Here is a 13,648-nt window from a genome sequence, read left to right as displayed (position 1 = left end):
GGTGTCCTAGTGGTCTGGCACCACGGAAAAGAGAGCATTCCCCCTTCCTGTACTGTGCCTGTTCAATTGTAGCTCTGTTATTAACTCCAAACTGTATGAAGCCAGCTTACACGGACAGCTGGTGCCTAGCAGTGTAGTATTCTTTATCTGAAGAGCCCTGCAAACATTGTAGAGAATGATACTCATTTGTTATTTGATAGCAGATCATTCTGCACATAGCTAATCAGTTAAGACTCAACTGAAATCCCTTTCCCCCCCTTTCTCTTTTTCAAACCCCACTCCTACCCTTCTGATTCCTTTCAGTCTGGGCTGTGGGAACTTCGAGTTTTTCCACTAAAAGATGAAGAGGTAGAAGCTTTACTGTGCCAAGATCAAATAACGAATCAGACTGAAATGTCAAGTGCAGCTTTCCCCAGCGACTCTCTCTGTACTTCTTGTATACCCACTGGTTTGCCAGACAAGGGCCATCTACCAAAAAAACAATCTACAGAAGAGCCAGAAGACTGCGAAAATGTTTGCCTGGGAATCAACAATACAAGAAAACAAAGGTGACAGGGAATAATGTGGTTCATTAAGAAAGCCAATTAAGGTGGAGAAAAGTGTAAGGTAAAATCTCTCTTGTTCGCACAACGTATGACAGCACAATTCAAAACCTGTATGTTAGCCGCACATAATATATTTTCTTTCTTGCTTTGTAACAGGCAGGATAAATCCCAAAGACAACACTTTCTTCTTCCTGAACCCCAAGAGAAAGTAATTATTTCAAGCTGGAAGTCTAATATTCCCAATGTCGGGAGTGGGCGCACATAAATTGCTGGCACCATTCACTGCTTTCTGTTGTCATATTGCCACATTTGTTAATAATCATCCTTTTTTGTTCTGCTTGTTTTCAAATGCCTTTCTGGTTCTAGTGGATTCTGGTACAGCAGGATATGCTGTCTACCTTAAACAACTTCAACTGAACACAGAAAAACTACTTGAAAAGATAGTGAGAAGGGACAGTTTCTGATTATTTTCTTGTGTGGCATGAACTTGGGGCAAAAATCTGCCTCTAAATGCATGTGTGTAACCCGTGCATAAGATAGGGATAGGTAAGAACCATCAGTTTGAAAGCAGGAGTTGTGGAAGCCTTGCATCTAGCTTAAAATGCATTACTCAGCTCTCAGTAGTGCCAGGGCATGTTTCATATAGATGTCCTCAAGCAATAAGATAGAAATAGTCCACTGTATTTCAATAGTTGATATATCTGCTACTCCGAAAGTAGTGTTTCTGTTTGTCATGTGGGTATAGAGAAACAGAAGGAAAGGGGAGTCAAGTCAAATCAGTGATGCAGCTCTTTTTGAATATTGTTTTGGGTCATATTACTTCCTTAGACCTTCAGTCGCAAATGAGACTCATAACAGTTTGCTTTAATATGTTACAGACGCAAAGTCTTGTTCAAATTTTTGTACAGTGCCTTCTAAGAGTCTCATAAGTATGCCAACATTTGGTGACTAGCTGAAAAGGAAAAGATTATTGATGTCTAGAAGACCAATAAAGAAAAAAGCCCCAAAGCTTTCCATTGTGAGTCAAGATAGACTGCTAATTTCCCAGCCAGTTCACAGTAAGGAAACAAAAGCAAGTTGTTTAAACTTGCAGCTAAATAGCATAGTTTGGAATGTCTCTGCAATCTCAAGAGATACTAACAAAGATTAAGCAGTGAATGTAAGTATAATGAGTCAATGGGAAGTTTTTCTGTGGAGGACAGTTGAAGGCAATTTTATAGGAGTCTCTGTTTTTGTGCAAAATTTTCTTCCACTTGAAATATCTGGAACTGAATGGCACTAGACAGATGACCCAGTTTTAGTGTCAATTCCTTTTTTTCCTTTTTTTTTTTTTGTCAAAATGACAGGAAATATACACTGGACATCTGAAAACAGTTCAGTAAAGTTTCAACACTACAACCTATTGCTACATTGTAGTTATTGCACATTCTGATTATTTTTTTAAACACTTTTTTTTTTTAACACTGGTTTGTCTTAAACTTGAATCTTGCCTCAATGTCTGATACAGTAACCTTTGATGCAAGGTTGGTTTTTTTTAATTAAAAGTTATTTCTATATATGGTGTATAGAGTCTGAATTTGATGGCCTTTTGAAAGATGTGAAGAAATAGCAGTAATACTTCCTCTTGGCACAGAGACATGCTTGGCCTGAGAATGGCTCTGCAAACACACCAAAGGGGCAGCAGCACTACGCTTTGCTGTCATACCAAAGTCGCATTGGTGCATCATAACGATTCATTCAATAGCTAGTGGGCTGTGAGGCTAAGGTCCCCCCGCCCCCGCATCTGAGCACAGAGGTGAGTTTTCCATTTTTCTCTTCCTGCATGTGTGTCTGCTGCAGGGAAATGGTTTCTTAAAGCTAAGTGCCTCAAATGCTTTGCAGGTCTTCCCTACCTTTATCCATTCATGAGGAAGTCTGATCCAACCAGCTCTCGTGCCGCTTTGTTGTAAGGTCAGGGCTTTCTGCTCTGGCTGATCCCTGGGGCAGTGAGAGACGTTTCTGCAATTTAGAGCTGGAACAAAGTAAACCAGCCAGCTGGATGCCTTAGCTGTTGTCTTGAAGGTGTAGTCAGGAAATGGAAATGCAATCCTGTATTTTATGGTAAGGGGAGAGTGTGTCCTCTAGATTGGGGGGGGGGGGGGTAAAAGTGTTAAAATGAGGCAACAAAAAAAATGAGAAAGGAGAAGGACAAAGTTTGACCAATGTAGCAAACAGGAAAGCAGTTCCTGCATTGCTGTTCAGTTCCCAGCTGTGCTGTCCTGTAGAACCACTGTGTTGCTTTTGGGTCACTCTCCAGTATGCCAGGCTAAAGCAGCTGCTTGTTACCTTGCCAGCTGTGGGGTCACTACAAGTGGTTATTGGTATGAGCCAAGGGTAAGCACATTTTCTTTGTCCCTGCTTTAGCTGCTTTTTCTTAGCCATTGCGTCAAACAGTTAGTGCCTGACAACACAGTAATTAAAAGGCTTGGCAAAGAAAGACTTAGCAGCCAGGACACTGGAGGAAAAAAAAAAAAATATCTCTGTAAACTGGACAAACTATAAAAATGTTTATTTGGTCATATCCACCCCCTCCACTGTTAGAGAAAAGACTTCTAACATTTGCCTCTCAGCTGGCTAGACCTGCAACAGCAAACTGTGACTGCCTTCACAGAAAGAGCTGCCTGCACAACTGTGAAACTAGAGAACGCTATGCCAGAGCATTTCTGCTACCTGAAGCCTCCACCTAGGAGCTGCTCTCAAAATGTTACTGGTGTGCAGGTTGCTACCATCAGGTGAGAGGCACATCTCAGTGGGGAGGGGAACGGCTCTGGGGTGACAAAGAATGGGCCGCACTTATTTTTCTCATGGTGACTGCCTGCCTTCCACAGCCGTTCGTCTAGCAGGGGCAGCACATGGGGGACTCTGTGTGCATGTGCACTAGGTAATGCAGTCAGATGAGATGCTTTCCAGGAAGCCCTTGGCTGTGCTGCTCACCCACAGCACATCTAACCACATGCAGCCTTCTTGCAGCAATCCATGAGGTACAGTATTTTTCCATAGCACCATTTCACTACTGGGAGAAGTTTAAAAAACTTGCTCAACAGAACTTGGTCACAGGAACATCCCCTTCCTTTCATCTTCTTCCATGTGCTGCCTGCATCTGTAATTGGTAATAGTACTGTAGTATACAGCCTGCAGCCTGTCTCTGTCAGGAGCTGGGCTCCCACCTCCATTCGGTTTGTTGTTTTGCATGAATCTTAGCGTCACGGGAAAGCTGGTGGTGGGAACAGGCCGAGAGCTCAGAGCCAGGATCATTCCTGAGGCCATAAAATGTGCAAGAAACTCCTGCTTGTTTTTCCTTTTCAAAATTTTAAACAAAAAAAGCTGTTTGTCCTTTAGCTGTTAAGCTATAAAAACAGCTGTCAGTGCTGCTTCTAATGTGGCCAGAAGTATTACAAAGGCTGGCTGTGAAATGCTGCAGCAAGGCCTTCACACATGAAATGCGGGTGTAGCAGCCTTATATAGAAAGCTACTAGCTACTTCCCTTGTGCTTGGTTTACCATTTTCAATCAAGAAATTTTTAAGGCTGCTTATGTTCTGCTCCCTGCTGCCATGAGGGTTTAAACACTTGCTTCATCTCTACGTCCATGACCTTAATGGAATGTAAGTACGAATACAGAATTCTAAGCCCTATTAAAATCAAGCTCTGCGTGTGTCTACTGCACTCTTTTTGTGTTGCTCAGGTATGTGCTGTATACCGCTATATGGAACATACATCCAGCTGCAGCCTTACTCAAATATGAGAGTTTCTTTCACCCTGTTTTCCAGTGCCACTACACTGTCAGACTGCCCTGGGGCTGCGACTTCACTGACTCTGTATCACCCATAGTCTGGTCTCTCCACTGTTGCTGAAACTTTACTTATAGCATTTGAACATCTAAGAGCTCTGGGGCCGAGTCTGAGCCTGTGGGTGCCATGCAAGCAGCGCATTTAGTTGTCACATTAGTGTTCAGCTCAAGTCCTGCAGCTGCAAGGCTTCCTCTGTGGGGTTAGGTTACTGAGTGTAGGAGGACAGGCCTAAACAGTCTAATCTATCACTTCAGGTACTGTATCAAGGCAAGGAACTGGACATTTCTTAAGAAGGAGAAGAACAAATATCATTACTTCCATGTATGCTTCATCTCTGGGGTCACTAATAGCTTTAACCTCAACCTCAGGTGTAACAATAAAAGAGACTCAGTGCTAGTAAACTGTTCAGACTCACCTGGATGGGATTCAGATGGAAGAAGCAAGTAGGTAATTTTCCTCTGTATGTAACTTCTATCTCCCACAATGCTCCTAATCTAAGAGTCAAAAGAAGTGCAAACTACCAAATTTAAAACAGTGGCAAATAAGTGAGTAAACCCTTTGAAAGAAAACATACTCTATGGTTCCTTGCTCAGAACAAAGCATACCACATGCAAGTAACTGGCACTTTTTTCCCCCCCCCCAAATTAATTAAAAAGACAACAGAAAAGGTTTGATTATCCTTTTAAGTTAGCTTGAGATCAGTTGCAGGAGGTTAGAATACTGCCACTGCTTTCAGTAGCATGAAAAGCCACATTTCTGAGTTAGGAACTACCTTTTTCATAGCTATATTTTGTGACTGCTTAGCCTGCATTTTAAATACAAGAGACTAGACTTTTATATGCACAGTATGTTAGACTCTAAACAGCTTGTTCCAGAACCAGGAATAGCTGCTTTAACACATCTAAAAGCCATTTGAACTGTTACCTTTCTTAGCCAAGTTTTTTTTTTTTTTCCACAACGACTTTCTGAAAGATGCCTTCAATGTGGTAGGTCCAGATGACTCCATTTTTCTTTTGCTACTTCTCAAATGGGGGTGAAAGTAGAAATAGGAAGCAAAGACATTTGTTCACCTAAACCACAATTAACCACACAGGAAAAAAAGTTGTTTAGCCATTTTGGAGAGGCTTAATCTAGATTGTCTGAACTAGTCCTACTCTTTCAACTTAAGATTGTACCGCACTGTACCGCAATGGTCTCCTTCCACAGCACCAAGTGCTTAGTGCTGCTGCTTTTTCTTACTGCCAGCTTACAGCCAGCGCTCCATCCAGCCTGTGAGGACACCTCACAGTTCCTGAGCGTAGTAAGAGGGGGTGCATCCACTCCAGTAGTGCCTCAGCATTTGGTAGGTAATACAGCAAAGCAGCCTCTAAGGGCCACAGATCTGTTTTGGGCCTTACTGAAATGGAATGGAAATTGATTTTTTTTTTAGCTTTCTGGCCTGTTGCCACTGAGCAGCAGATCATTCACAACCCTCCTATAATTACAACTTAAATGAAAAAGATACCAAGCAGAACACTGTAAAATATTAAAGGAGTCAGCAATACTAACTAGGGCCACAGGAAGCAAGTCTATCTGAAATACCCTACTGAGGTCATCTTCTGGTGGGTTTTAATTCTCCCTGCCTTTAACGTGCCTGAATAGGACACGCTGGAAAGTTACAGCAAACAAATGGAAGGTATGAGAATCTAAACTTAAACTTCTTTATGGTTGAAGAGCCATCTCCACACAGGGACATAATGTATGTCAACCTGCACACACTGAAATCACTTGAGCAGATAGATAACATTCCAGTCTGCCACTCTTGAGCATTTCGTGATCAAGTACAAAGTAAAGAAGCTGTGGGTAAAGATAAAGCATGTCAACTCCCTGTAGGTTTTTAAAGCAACAGTCTTCTGTGGAATCCCATCACTTCCAGATTTCAGTCAGAGCTGTCTCAACTGGTTAGTTGTAGGGTAAATGGGAAATCATTACCCAGTTTGTGACCTGGTTGAAGGTATAAGTTGAGCTGTGAGACTTAGTAGGTCAAGTACTAAACAGCCTATGGTCTATGCAGTAAAAACAAAATGTAAATATTCCTATCGTGCATGGGGATTTTTAGTCCAATCAAGCTGCACTTTTCCTGAACACACTACCAAAACCATTCATTTTTGACAGTCAGCTAGAAGAGACTTACCACACCAAGAGAAGTGTTTAATTCAACCATTGGAAAAGTTTGGTAGGAATGCACAGATCAAATGACAATATACAGACAGCAGAAGGCAGTTTCATTAGAGTCTTCCACAAGAGATTGCGTGTTGGGATGCTACACTCTTCTAGCAAGCGAAAACTGACTGAGTTTTAGTTCATTCCAGTCAGCCTTACAGGTTGTACTATAAAATTAGCCTCCACAGAATCAAGAGACAGGTTCAAACCATTGCATTTCCAACCCTGAAAAACAGCCAGAATGTTTTTCACTGCTGCTTTCTTCATTGCAGTGAAGGAATGATTCTTCTGTTCAGCAGCAACAAGTTTCCATAATTAACGTTCATCCAGCCCTCCCTTACGCATGAGAAACAAGGGTTCTCCTGCACGCACAGAGCCTTCTTGAACACTGCTTGAGTAGGTCTCATCGATCCAGACACCGCTTTTGAGCAGCTTCTGAACACACATTCCTTAGAAGATTGATCACAGATCTTGGATCTGCGCTCTTCATAATAGCACTGCCAGATACAATCATATTTGCACCTGCCTGGAAGACATTAAACAACCCACTCAGTAACACACAACAGATGCCTTTCTTAAGAGTTTCTTGCTGTAAAATGAGGCAGTGAACTCCAGACTGGAGAGCAAACTAGCACAACTTTCAGGACATAGGTATCATGCCTCTAACTACATCAGCCAATCAATTTTGGAAAAGACTGCTCTTGCCCAAATAGGTTCTCTTGAATTTCTTCATTGCCGCTCCAATTTAATGAATTAGAACCCGGGCATACAAGAAACAACCAACTTCTCTAGCTCAGGGGAGGGCTCAGTAGCCACTCTTAAAAAAAGTCGCAAGATTATACCTTAGACCTGAAGTGCATTTTGATACTAAGTCTGCTTTACTACTTCCTCTAAAAACAACCAGACTGCAAGACCTCCAAAAATTTATTTTCTGAGAGAAGACTAAGTCTTTTAACATGCTGTTTAAGAATGCTGTTCTCTTTCGGCCTCTTACCTCTGCACATTTGTGGATGGTGTCAGGCCCGACGCCGCCATCCACTTCGATATCAAGTGAGGGAAACTGCGTCCTCAGCCACTGAACCTACAAAACAGTATAATCAAGCTTACATTAAGAGCTTGTACTGAGCTGCTACAGCAATATGTAGCTTCTTACAGTGAGACGAGGGTTTTTTTTGTTCACTTCACCGCTACATTCCATACTAGTCTTTAGTTTTAAGCTCAGTAAATAAGAACAGGGAAAATGAGTTTACCTTTGGCATCATATCTTCCATAAATTTCTGCCCTCCAAATCCAGGTTCTACTGTCATCACCAAAGCCATGTCTATCTGATTGGCCCAGGGTGCCAAGTGTTCAACTGTAGTTCCAGGTTTGATTGCCAAACCAACCTACAGATGAAAGACAAATCCAAGTGTACCTTCAGAATAAAATACAGCTAGATTGACTCAGCTGGTGACAAACTCCTAAGAACTGAATTAGAAATTTGTAGGAGCACCTACAGTAAGAACAGACTCCTTTAAAAAAGAAAGAGTTTTGATTTTTTTTCTTTTTCTTTTTTTTTTTTAAAGATTGTGAACAAAGAGTGTTAGGGCTGCAGGCACCAATCTGCAGTCTCCAGGAAATAAAACTATTGTCTTTTTCATTACCAGAGAGAAGGCAGTTAAGGTAAATGCAGTGTGCAACTCCATCCCCACAGTGCCCTCACCTTCATCCCATTTTCCCGAATGTCTTTTATCAATGCCCCTGGATTGTCGGTAGCTTCTAGATGAAAGGTGTATTGGTTTGCACCTGCAACAGCCATTGGCTTCACCCACTGCTCTGGCCTGGCGACCATCATATGCATATCTGGAAGAACGGAGCAGAGCAGAAGACAGACAGTAAGCGACCGAGGCGGCACCAGGCAGCTGCAGCACTAGCCTGCAGCAGGTCTCTTGTGGTCTGTGCCCTATTGGCGTCTCTACAGCTACTACCAGAAAGGCAGCGAGCACGCAGCTGTGCTTTCTGGTGTGCGTTGTGTAACATGCTTCTATAACGCTACAAGCGCAGCCAACGTGTGAGCTGCTCACCCAGGTAAGAGAACCGGACTGATCCCAGCCGCAGCGAAGCGGGAAGGCGGCCGGCCCCGCCCGTTGAACCCCCCGGGCCCAACCGCGACCGCTGCTGCGCCCGGACCGGGCTGCAGCCGCCCGCCCCCGCCGCGGCCTTACCGAAGAAGGGCTCCTGGCCCAGCTGCTTGCGCAGGCTCTCCACGACGGGGTGGCCGAAGGTGATGTTCGGGACGAAGTGTCTTTCGGGCCCAAGAGAGAAACCCGCCCCCGCACACACGGTTACACACGGCGGCCCGGCCCGGGGCGCCCAGCGGCGCCCCCCCTGCCCCGCCCCCGCCCAGCCCCGGCCCCGGTGCCGCGGCCGTTACCCGTCCATTACATCCAGGTGGAGGTAGTCGGCCCCGCAGTCCAGCATGCGGCCGCACTCGGCGCCCAGCGCCGCCAGGTCGCTGTTGAGGATGGACGGCCCGATCCGGCACCCCGACGCCATCGCCGCCGCCGCCGCGCGCATGCGCCGCCGCCCCGCGGCCTGCCGGGACGCGGCCCCGCCCCCCACACCCACCCCCGCGGCCGTTGGGGCCGTTGGGGCGGCGGGTGGCTGCCTGCGCTCCCCGCTCTCCAGAGCCCGTAGCGAGGCCCCGCGGGGCCGCCGTGGCCCAGCCCGGGGGTTTCGGCCCCCCACCCCCGGCTGCGCGCCCCCGCCCTGCTGTGCCGCAGACACCGCCTTTGCCCTTGGTAAGGGCACTCGGACGGCGGCGTTTGTGCGCAGACGGCCCAAGCGCGGCCCCCGCGCAGCCCCGGAGGGAGCCGAGCCCACTGAAAAGCTGCCGCGGCTTTAGGGCCTCGCTTGAGAGAGTATCTGCTTTTCACAGATTCTGTTGTTGAAGTTCCCAGTAAGTTAAAAATCACCCTCAGGCCTACTTTGTTATCCCCGGAAACAGCTTTCCTCCAAAAACCTAGGCAACAGTATTACTTAAGAACACCCGGCGACACTCTCAGCGCGTATTTGCACACACAAATGCGCGTAGGCAACCGGCAGGGTTTAGGGCACGTTACGGGACGCAGAGGCGCGCAAATGTTCGCAGCGACCGGCCACGACCACACTGCTCCCTTTGTACAAGGCTGATGCGGGACAGCAGGTGTCTGGCGAGCTGCAGCGAGGCACATATTAACAGCTGATGGATACGTTTTAACTAATGTTGTCTGTAGCCCAGAACAAAACAGTCTCAAATAGCAGGATATCAAAGCCTTTTAAAAAGGGAGACCAGTACAGCGTTGTGCAACAGGCTTAAACACAGCACTCTGTCCTTTTGCTGTCAAGCTCCTCTGTATTTAGTCCTTGGGACACGGTGGGCATTAGCATAAAGTGCCAAGGCAATGGGACCGACTGCAACAATGACAAGACTTGTACAACCCAGACATTTGTTGAACATGACATGCACTTAAGGCCTCTAACACTCATTAAGCAGCATCATTTTTTTTTCCACAGCAGAAATATACCAGTTTTTGTTATAGAGATACTGGAAGAAAGCACAGAACCAGCTAAAGTACATGTGTATGCACCTCATTAGTACAGTATTAAGTGCAACCAATATGAAAATACACAAGAAAACAGACTGGTCTGCCTGTCTGTTCAATCTCTTAACAGCCATATAACAAAATTAAAGCCATCCACTGGGCCACCTGAATAATAAAACTAAATTACAGATTACATCATTTATAAGCTGCATTGATTTCTAGCAGGACAGACTTTAAAAGAGGCATTTTAGTCCTTGTTATGGCTTACTACTGTGGATTCACCAGTGGGAAACCTTAATGGAAACATTTGCATACACTGAATTCAATGAAATGAATCACCGTTATTTTCTTATCATTAGCGTGGAATACCACGGTGAGGCATCTACTTGGCATTAAAGTGAATTTCTCCTTCTCATGATCAGCAGAAAACTCTATAAAACTCACTATGAATTCTGCCTGTGTTGTGTCTCAGCTATTTACCCAGCTTGCATCTAAAACTCTCCTCCTTCCCACCCGGCTGCCCAGCCTACCTGGGATTTGAAAGTGAAGCTGTGTCCTTTCTCATTTGTGCATCACTGTTAATAATAAAACTGAGCATCTCGAATTTAGCAATTCTTTGAGTGACCTCCAAGCTAGGAGCTAATCCAAAGCAGTCTCCTATAGGTAGCTGGTGCTGGCTCCGGCGTGCTGAGAAGATAAGAATCAGTACAGCATATTTTTGGTCAGCAGACTAAGCAGTTTGTCATTCAGAACACCACTGAGCCACTGCCATCTTCACCCAGTCACCTCTTTCACAAAACCACGTGCACTTTAAAGTTACATCAGTGTTCCACCTGTACATATATACATATATGTGTGTGTGCATGTATACACACACGCACACATTTGCCTCTCTATCCCTGCTTTTTCCAAGAGGTGCTGAGAGTCTCCGTCTCTCACCAACGCAATGGAAGCAGAGCATGCTCCACACCTGTGATCTGGGCGCTGAACAAGCCTGGGAGAACAGCTTGCATTATCTCCAGATGTTTAGCGTGCATGAGTTCTCTCCTCACATTGCTTATATTTGATAGGAGCTGCACACACCATTTGACAAATACATGGCAGCACAGCGTGAAGGCTCCATGGGTTTGAAAAGCCTGAAGCCCTCAGTCAGATACACAGTAATTTTCCAAGCAACATTAAAACCTGCATGCTGCGCCACAGCAGTGAGTGTCATTTTTACGGCAGTATTTTAAACAGGTATTTCAGAGTTGTTGAAGAGATCTGTGAACTCTTTTGGGTGGGGGATGGATAGGATATCATTCTATCTCTTCAGAAAGGCTGTTTTATGACACATATATTCACATTATGAACCCTCGGGGCCAAAAAATCCCCAACTGCAAATTAGCGCATTTTAGAAACCCTCAGGATGATCTAAGGATTTTCCTTTGCACAGTAACACCATGATTACAAACTCTAGTATCTTGTTCTTCTAACGTAAGCTGAAAAATCCAGTATATGAATCCCAAAGCACAGGGTAACTTTGGGCATTGCTTATGATTTCATGGCTTGCTTCACAGCTGTTCTGCAGTTTGCCCATTGCAGCTAGTGGCTAAATTCACATTTCAGTTCAACTCCATGATGCTGCAGCATAGACCACAACTCAGCCGTGACTTCAGCTGATCCTCCAAGGGCCTCACCACCTACATATAAATGTTACATGTATGTATCCAATACTTGCAGCTATGAACACTACGTACATAAAATGGAACCTTTTTAAATACAATCTCAACATGCCAAAAATAGATTATTTCATCAAGTTTCTGCCCTGCAATACCCATTTTTTGTTTACAATGTGCATATATATGTGTGCGTATATATATATATATATGGGAACATGAAAATACCATATATAAATATTTACTTTAAATCCCTATATCTAAGTACATAAGACAGCATCAATGGAGCAGTTGCTAGGTACCAGAAGGTCCATGCATTTCTGATGCGGTTTCTTGGGTTTTTTTTAAACAGTAGAGATGAATTACTCAGTACCTCTAAGCAGGACAGCTAGGACTATTTATGCCATCTGCAGACCATTCGCCCCCTGCCCATCTATATCTGTGCACAGCACGTGCATTCCTTCCTATGGTATGTACTGTATTTAGTTTTACAGAGCAAATATTTTTGTAGTGCAAGAGTAATATCTTACAGAGTGGAATGAAACCAACAGACAAAAGTAAACTCAACTAAAGTCTGCAGTGACCAAAAAAAAGTCTAATTGCTCCCTGGTTAGAAACAATGGTCCCAGGGTGAAAAATCAAGCTTCAGATTGGTACTTTTTGTCAGTATTTTGACTGTCAGTACCAAGTTTTAAGAGCCTTGGATATAGCCCTGCTCCCAAAAAGCTACAAAAATAAACTGTGGGCACAACCTCAAAGAGGTTTTCCTTTTCTGTCTCATACAGTACAACAGCCTGCTTACCCAGAGAAGGTGCTCATCATGGTCACAGTACACAGCTGCCAGATCAAAGTTTTATGGACCACATACATACTTGCACACACTCCCCTACCCTGAGAATTTTGTAAAAATTCTCCTCTGTTCCCGTGGTCTCACCTTGAACTGGAACAGATTTGACAATCAGAAATTTGCCAGTCTATAGCAAACTGGCTGTTAGCTATATTCAGCTGTTAGATAATAAAGTGCTCTTGTTTTAATCAGTTACCAGTTACCAAAGGAGAAGATAAAATTTCTCTCTCTCCTCCCATTGCTGCACTTCCCCGAGACTTAAACATGAGATTCATCTAGATCGACATCAGTCTCCCCAAGCTCAACGTGCGTGAAGCTGAAGTGACTGGCCAGCAAGGGGTTCTCCATCCCATTGTCCTCGCTGATGTGCAGGACGGTGTCCCCGTGCTGCAGCAAGCTGGTGGTCTCGAGGCCAGCGTAGTCCTCAGTGTCAGAGAGCTGTGTGGGTGGAGTGCTTTGTGCTGTTGCTGGCCGGGACTCCAAGCCCTCCTCTTTTTCCTTCTCCTTCTCAGTAGAAAGTGCCTCGCTCTGGAATTGAGGAGAGCCAGTGGTCAGGCTAGAACTCGGAGAAAGAGGGAGGGAGAAAAAAATGCAAGGGAACATCTATAAAATATCTTCTCACCCATAACTACTTTTTGCTTTAAAGAGATGGGCATTTGTAGGTTATAAATCACCAAAATTCTGCCCTAATGATGATGCATATTTTTGCTGGTGAATCAAATTTATAGACGTGACCAGAAAGGCTATCCAGTGTTAGTCATTAGTACTTCTTCATTTCATTTTTGAGTACATTTTCTATAATGGATATCTTCATTTGTTCATGGCAAAGAACATTCATCCACAAGACACTAGAACACTAGACACTGGGCTTATAAAGGTGATCTCAATGTCACTGATGCATTGGAATGACGACTGTGATTGTCCTTGCACTGCCCTCAGTGGTGTCCAACACAGAAGAACGTTGGACAAACAGCTTCTTTTGCAATGTGATACTTTTGCTAAAAC

The 13,648-nt window shown here is 44.5% G+C and overlaps 3 protein-coding genes across 17 annotated transcripts in view; 1 reads left to right on the top strand and 2 right to left on the bottom strand.

Moving 5' to 3' along the window:
• Positions 1–2,101, top strand: part of KANSL1L (KAT8 regulatory NSL complex subunit 1 like) — a 64,403-nt gene extending 62,302 nt beyond the window's left edge. For 4 of the 6 annotated variants that reach the window (XM_064515329.1, XM_064515328.1, XM_064515327.1 and 1 more), the window contains exon 15: positions 304–2,101. In XM_064515329.1, coding sequence (XP_064371399.1) covers positions 304–552 — 249 coding nt within the window. In that variant the 3' untranslated portion in view covers positions 553–2,101. The remainder of the gene's footprint in view (positions 1–303) is intronic. The other 2 variants (XR_010390052.1, XR_010390054.1) reach the window with 2 other exon arrangements.
• Positions 2,102–6,542: 4,441 nt separating this feature from the next.
• Positions 6,543–9,139, bottom strand: RPE (ribulose-5-phosphate-3-epimerase). The gene is made up of 6 exons (XM_026118144.2): positions 8,989–9,139; positions 8,780–8,859; positions 8,278–8,417; positions 7,826–7,960; positions 7,570–7,656; positions 6,543–7,101 (listed from the first exon to the last, which is right to left on the bottom strand). Exons 1-6 carry the CDS (start codon positions 9,129–9,131, stop codon positions 6,979–6,981), a joined length of 708 nt encoding a protein of 235 aa, XP_025973929.2. The 5' UTR covers positions 9,132–9,139; the 3' UTR covers positions 6,543–6,978.
• Positions 9,140–9,853: 714 nt separating this feature from the next.
• Positions 9,854–13,648, bottom strand: part of UNC80 (unc-80 homolog, NALCN channel complex subunit) — a 140,711-nt gene continuing 136,916 nt past the window's right edge. For all 10 annotated transcript variants that reach the window (XM_026117143.2, XM_026117300.2, XM_026117382.2 and 7 more), the window contains exon 65: positions 9,854–13,171. In XM_026117143.2, the coding sequence (XP_025972928.1) occupies positions 12,902–13,171 (270 nt within the window). In that variant the 3' untranslated portion in view covers positions 9,854–12,901. The remainder of the gene's footprint in view (positions 13,172–13,648) is intronic.

Source organism: Dromaius novaehollandiae, chromosome 7 (genome assembly GCF_036370855.1).
Source record: "Dromaius novaehollandiae isolate bDroNov1 chromosome 7, bDroNov1.hap1, whole genome shotgun sequence".
Classification (NCBI taxonomy): domain Eukaryota; kingdom Metazoa; phylum Chordata; class Aves; order Casuariiformes; family Dromaiidae; genus Dromaius; species Dromaius novaehollandiae.
This window is presented reverse-complemented; position numbering and strand designations above follow the sequence as displayed.

Coding starts and splice junctions, on each gene's coding strand:
- RPE (XM_026118144.2), bottom strand. CDS start 9,131: ATGCGCGCGGCGGCGGCGGCGATGGCGTCGGGGTGCCGGATCGGGCCG. Junction 8,418..8,779: donor GGGCCAGGAGCCCTTCTTCG/GTAAGGCCGCGG, acceptor CCGTTCTTCCAG/ATATGCATATGATGGTCGCC. Junction 7,102..7,569: donor CCATCCACAAATGTGCAGAG/GTAAGAGGCCGA, acceptor AATGTCTTCCAG/GCAGGTGCAAATATGATTGT.